This window comes from Drosophila yakuba, chromosome 3L, assembly GCF_016746365.2.
Source record: "Drosophila yakuba strain Tai18E2 chromosome 3L, Prin_Dyak_Tai18E2_2.1, whole genome shotgun sequence".
NCBI classification, from domain to species: domain Eukaryota; kingdom Metazoa; phylum Arthropoda; class Insecta; order Diptera; family Drosophilidae; genus Drosophila; species Drosophila yakuba.
In genome coordinates this window covers 7,506,675-7,512,869 of record NC_052529.2, presented here as the reverse complement: position 1 = coordinate 7,512,869, position 6,195 = coordinate 7,506,675, and the positions used below count along the sequence as shown (strand labels likewise).

Below are 6,195 nucleotides of genomic sequence, written 5' to 3'. Positions count from 1 at the left end.
TCATTGTTGCTATTGCTATTGCTATTGTTGTTGCTGTTATTGCTATTGCTTGAGCCAATTTACTGACAATTTCCAAGCACTCTATACTCTGCTCTCGCTCTTGGCTCCAATCTAAGCGAATTCAGTCTACGCCACATATACGTGCAACAACAGCCGTGATGATGACGAGTTCTGCCAGGCTCCATCTCCATCTCCAGTTTCCAGATGCCAGCCAGTACTTTGCCATCGCCCCCTTTTGGCCAACGCCTTTGTTAGCTGAAATTTAATGAAGTTGGTTTAATTGAAGTATGGTTCGGTCTTTCGCCCTCACTTGATTGTGTCTCCCACCCCCTCTTACTCCTTTTAGCCCTTCAGCCTTTCAGCCATTCTGTTGACTGTTTAATTTTACAAATTTGCTACGCAGACAACAGACAACAAGCAGTGTAAAGCATTTTTTCCACCTCTTTTTCCAGATGCAACCAGCCAACCTCCTTTGCATCCATTTAGGGCATGTTGAATGGGCCGGGTTACCTGACGAACCAACCGACCAACTGACTCAGACTCAGACTCGTGGGGCGGGGAACTCAAACCCCAAATCGAAAGAGGCAAGAGCCAAGGAGGCAAGGAGCCACATCCACGTAGAGTGGCTCCGTGTCCGGGTTTTGTGTATGTGCAAGTGTCACAGTAACCATACGACGACACACACGCAAATATTTTCACGAATTCATTCTCTGTCATTTGCTGCATGCCACAGTGTGCTTCAAAATTATTTTTTCGCATTTTACCAGGGGCCAGCAGACGTAGATGGGCCCTACCTGGACGACTGCCAGACGCGATGCACTGCGAACAAAGGCTACTTAGTTAAGGCAAATTAAGGTGGAGTTGGGTTGATAAATAAATAGTATTTATTGCAGGAAAAAAGAGAAGAGAAATTGAAAGTGATGCCGTTTGGAAGTCTTCCAGCTTATGCATTTTCTAATCTGAAAGTAAGTCACATACTTTGATTCTTTCATATACATATTTTCTCACTGTGCACTTAGGAGGCCTGTTGGGCCTTCAGGCATCCATCAGTTTCACTTAATATTGACGCCAAATATGCGCGCAATGCTGGCAAAACGATACGAGAATGGATGGTGGGGCCGGAGGAGCAGGAGCCACGTCCACCAGAAGGGGCAAAGAAGGAGTTTGAGGCCTCATCATCATCATCAGCAGCAGCAGCAGCCGGAGCAAGAACGGCATCAGTCGAGGACGAGTCCAAAAGCAGGAACTGTTGCTCGAGCTGGTGGAGAAGTCGCCCGAAACATTTTGCTGTGACATTCATTAATTATTTTATATGGAATTCTACGCATTGCCACGTACACGCTGGCGACATGAAACATGTCTCTAGGCCTCATCCTCCAGCCTTCAACCGCCTGCAAGCCAGCAATCCAGCAACAAGCAACGTGCAACTTGCAACGTGCAACCTGCAACATAGACGGCCATTTAGCTATATCAATTAGAGGGCTACCAGTTGGTCTCATCGCCGCAGACGCCGCCAAGCTGCAGACCCCCATTGATAACCACTCCGCGGTCTGGATGGGGCCTCCCGTCTCGAAATTAACTTGGTCATCTTGCTGCACTTGAGATGGGGAGATGGGGTTGGAGATGGAGATGGAGCCGGGAATTGTCTGCGCCACTTCAGCGCTCATTTTGCGGTCCCAATCGCGGGAGTTTTTGGCTCCAGGTTTCGGTTCTGTAGTGGCTGAGCAAACAGCCCAAACAACCAAAACGGCAGCCAGAAGTGTCTCATGTCTCGAGTTTAGAGTTTTTGAGTTTTTCAGTTTCCAGTTTCCAGTTGTGGTGAGCCTGCTGCGATCTCCGATCGTCCAGTCACTAAATAAGCACTCGTTGCCTCGAGATCGGGAGCCGCACATTGAGTCATCACCAACTCAAATCATCATCCTCATCATCATCGGCAATCAACGGGCCTCGAGCTCTTGAGTGCAGTTTTCAGTTGGAATCGGATGGCATGGCATGGCATGGGATGCCAGTTGAACAAAAGGCGTGTAACAAATATTAACAATGAAAATAATAATATTCGTATTGAATCGAAATGAAACGGAACACGGAATCGTTGGTGAATGAACCTGGGCTAGGGGGATTCTACCATAGCCAGATCATGATCGGGCAGTTATCGGTTGTTATTGGCGTCGCGTCAAGATCGAAAGGACTGGCTACGTAAACACGTGTTAATGAGTGGACCACGACGAGTCTGAATGGAAATGGTGCCTGTTTTCTCGGTGGGATTCGTTGTGGGTGGGCTCGTCGTCCTCTGTCCATCTCCCTTGCTCAGCGGAAGTCTGGGCCTGGCAAATTGATAAACGCCATTGGCAACAGTATACCCCAGTATTCCCCATCCTCCAGCCGCTGCTCCGCTTGGCCAACGAAGCATGCTCTGTCCTCTGTCCGCCCGCAATGGAAATGGCAGAATGGAGTGGGTTTAGCAGTCCAGGGATGCAGAAATCTAAAGGTTACTATTGGAGGTTTGTTTTGGTATCATTTTAACAGTAATAAGTAGGAAATATGATCTTTATTTCGACTGCTTAAAAGTGGGTTACTTCTTCAATACATTAATATTTTAATCTACTTGTTAGCTTTATAGATAATCTGGTAGCTGTTACTTAGTCTCACTTACGACTTACTACTTCTTCTTTGTCTTCCTTTGGTTTTTGATATAAACTTTTGCCAGTTTTTAAACTTGGTTAACTTATTTAGAGCTCGAAAGCCTTTGCATCCCTGGATCTTCGTCCCCATCGCCGGAAAATGAAAGTCTTTCTACGCTGCCACAGTTATGAAACATGTCGCAAAAGATTCCGGCGCTCGAACAGGTAATTGGATTGACACTTTTGGGTTTTGTGACGTGGATGTGGCTGTGGATGTCGATGTGGATGTGGATGTGGGTGCGGATAACTCGGGGTGGGATAAGGATGGGTCTGGCCGGGTCTGGTCTGGGTCTGTTGCTATAGCCATATAGCTACATAGCCACATAGCTTTGGCTCAAAGCAATGGCGTCGTTGTTTTCTGGCGGCAAGAGGTGCGAGTTGATGAGGCATTTGTCGCTTGTCGTTTGGCTGGTGGTTGCTTTCAGACTCTGGCAGTCGATGATTGCGTTAGTTCTTGATGGCGGAGGTGGGGCCAGTGACGAGGGGCTGCCTCAAAATTGAGGCTCGCGGGCACACTCCCCACCCACCCAACAACTCATCCTCATTCTCATCCGACAGCCCCACCATCTTTTCTTGCCACTTTCCCCTTAACTTTGGCTGATTGGCAGATAGAGTGGGGTGATTCTATCGCTCTTAGTTTGCCTGGGTGTTTTGAAGTTTGCTACAGAAATAATTGTTGCACTGTTTTCTAATTTTCCAACGTCAAAAGTTCCCCATCTCCTAACATTTTGTTTACTCAGAGCACGCGACTGTTGTTTTGCGAGCGGGGTTGGTCCGATTTTCGGTGGATATTTAATGCCTCGACAAATCATTGAGGCGCCTGCCTTCAAATATTTGGTGATTTATTTTTAATATGCCTTAAAAATATTTACTTAGCTTAAGTTTGGCCACTCCTCTGGACAAAGACAGCGAGGAGTTGGCGGATTGGGTGGGTTTGCTGGCGTTTTTGAATGGTGGGTCGTGAATATATTTGCTTCGTGACAGCGCAAACATTGAAAGGATTTGCCAAAAACGCAAAAAAAAATTGTGTCGAAAAAAAATGGCAACATGGAAATGGAAAAGAGAGAAGGGGCTAGTGATGGGTCAAGCTATACTTTAATAAGACTAAAATGAATTGTGGCATATTTAACAAACTTTTTGTGAACTTTTAGGATATATTGAGAATGCAAATGAATCATATTTAAGCAAGGGAAAGTGCTGAATTTGTATTAAGAGTGCAGATTAATGTGGCTTAAAGTAAGTGATTAGAGATTATTTAACTTTGATTATATACTATCAACATTTATGTATAATCCACTGCTTAGATATGAATTAGCTTACGTGCATTTGCTGTTTCATTCAACTTTATAGATAAGAATTAGTTAACGTGCAATTGCTGTTTCTTGGATTATTTTTAAGGACAAGAATGGTAAAATTCGTTTGTAAAGAAAAATCGTCTTGTGATCGTGATTCACGCTTCTTGTGCATCTCCAAGTGGAAACAGCGATGGGTCAAACTGTCCGCTATTATTTCAATAGACAGACAATTTGTCCATTTCGCTGACGTCCAAAGCGCTGACGACACTTATTTTTTGCATTTGCCCGATGCGATGGGTGTCCAAATTTATGGCGATAACTGTCGATAGTTGGCAGTGGCGAGCGAGTGTGTGCGAATGTTGCTCAACAGGCGTTTGTAGAAGTCGCCGTTCAGCAGGGCTAAAAGCGACTTACGTAAGCGGGCAGCCGGCTAAAACAGCAACTGCAGCAACAGCAGCAATTCAATGTTGCTGTCAAGCCTTGTTCTCCAAAATCGCCTCCTTGGCTCCCCCTGAATCCACAGATCTAGTCTCAGACATCAGCCATTCAGATAAAACATCGCACCGTGGGTTGATTCTCCAGTTCTACAGTTGCTGCTGCTGCTGTTGCTGCTGTTACTGCAGTTGTTGCTGCTGCTGCTGCAGCGAGAAATGAAGGTCAAATTGTTGTTGCCGTTTGACATTTCATATTATAAACTTGTGCAAACAAAAACAAAGGCAAGAAATAGATAGAAAAAATCGTAGACCGCTGATAGTTGTCTAATGAGAAAATATTTTAAACGTTTTTACACGCTTCCTTTGCAAATTTATCCAAGCTAAACATTTGACTTTGAACGTGACATTGTTGCTGTTGTTCATGTTGTTGTTGTTGTTGTTATCATTATTGTTGTTGTTATTGTGGTTGTTGTTGGTGCCATAGAAGTTGCTGCTCAGCTGCAACAATTACGCGATTTATATCGTTAAGCATTCCACGATTCGGTTTGAGCTGGTTTCCATTTAGCCGGGCCAAAGTCAAGGACCACAAATTGCTGGCTTAAAATATTGCAGTTTTTGGCCAAGAAAATTCTCAATTAGTAAAAGTGTTTTTTGGGGGTAAATTGGTGTCTGTATTATTGGTTAATTAGTATACTAAGAGTAAGTAATATTTTATAAGAAGTAATAAATTGAAAACGCAGTGAAATGCAGTAAGACCTTTTATTTGGCAGCAATAAAAATATTACTTTGATTATTAGAAATATTTTATTTAATTTTTTTTTTTAATATGCAGAGAAATATTCTGTAAAATGTATGGCAATCAAAATGCTGTAATAAATACAATATTTAAGTTTTTCAAAGTGTTTTTGAAAAAGTTCCATATTAGTAATCTTTAAAAACTAGTGTAATAGTAAGCTATTTAAGGAATGGGAGGCCAAAAGTAAAAAATATTTTACTTTCTCGGCAGAGGAATTTGCATATTAGTATCTTACGAGAACAATCCAATTACCGTTTAGGTGATATCTCCATGTCTAATGACCAAAATTCCAACTGAACCCCAACCACTTGTGGCTGTCGCCTTTCCTGCTGTGTGAATTAGACAAGACATTTGCCCTCCGAGTAGCCGAGTGGCCGAGTGGCCCTCAATCACCTCGTTGAACAGTGAGAGATCAAATCTGTGGCTAATCAGCCAGCTGCTTTCGCTTGACCCATAAATAAATCAAGGCTCACCCCTGCTGCATTCATAATAATATTGCTATATAGAGCCATGTGCCAGGCTGTGCCACCATGTGCCACCCACTTGGCCAGAGAAAAATTACGTCTTTCATTAAGTTTTGGCCAGGCAAAAGGTCATTAATTATTTTGAACTTTGCGTTGGCGGTCAAGTCCAGTTGGAGTCCAGTTGGAGAATCGCTTCGAGAATGGAATCGAGTACAGGCTGTGCCTAATGAGCGTGAGATACGCATACGGAGGGGGGCATAACCCACTGATTAGGATATGGATGCCGACTAGTCCGACTAGATTAATGTTAGTTTTTGGGGGGCTGGTTGGGGTCTTAATTACGGAACGCGCCCGAGCGATAAAACTTATCAATGCCACCGTTCCACTGCCCTGTGTAGCCATTGATTTATAGCACGTTATATATTATTTAACTATATCTGCGGCGTGTAATCGCCGGGGCGCTTACATTTGGCGCTCACTGTGCCGGGCAAAAAAAACAATATATATATATATATACCTATATAA

General features: G+C 43.7%; 1 protein-coding gene across 2 annotated transcripts; it reads right to left on the bottom strand.

The window, feature by feature from the left end:
* Positions 1 to 866: 866 nt before the first annotated feature.
* LOC6533236 lies at positions 867 to 1,907 on the bottom strand. Of its 2 annotated transcripts, none has more exons than XM_015194370.2 (2): positions 1,339 to 1,907; positions 867 to 1,258 (listed from the first exon to the last, which is right to left on the bottom strand). In XM_015194370.2, the coding sequence occupies exons 1-2, from the start codon at positions 1,890 to 1,892 to the stop codon at positions 1,057 to 1,059; spliced, it is 756 nt and encodes a 251-aa protein (XP_015049856.1). In that variant the 5' UTR covers positions 1,893 to 1,907; the 3' UTR covers positions 867 to 1,056. The 2 variants fall into 2 exon arrangements, with proteins under 2 accessions (XP_015049856.1, XP_015049857.1); XM_015194371.3 differs by having other exon boundaries at positions 867 to 1,287; positions 1,339 to 1,857.
* Between the last annotated feature and the right edge of the window lie 4,288 nt (positions 1,908 to 6,195).

Excerpts from the sequence above, each read along its gene's own strand:
- LOC6533236 (XM_015194370.2), bottom strand. The coding sequence starts at position 1,892 with ATGTGCGGCTCCCGATCTCGAGGCAACGAGTGCTTATTTAGTGACTGG. Across the intron at positions 1,259-1,338 it reads ATGTTTCATGTCGCCAGCGT|CTCGAGCAACAGTTCCTGCT; the intron begins GTACGTGGCAAT and ends CTTCTCCACCAG.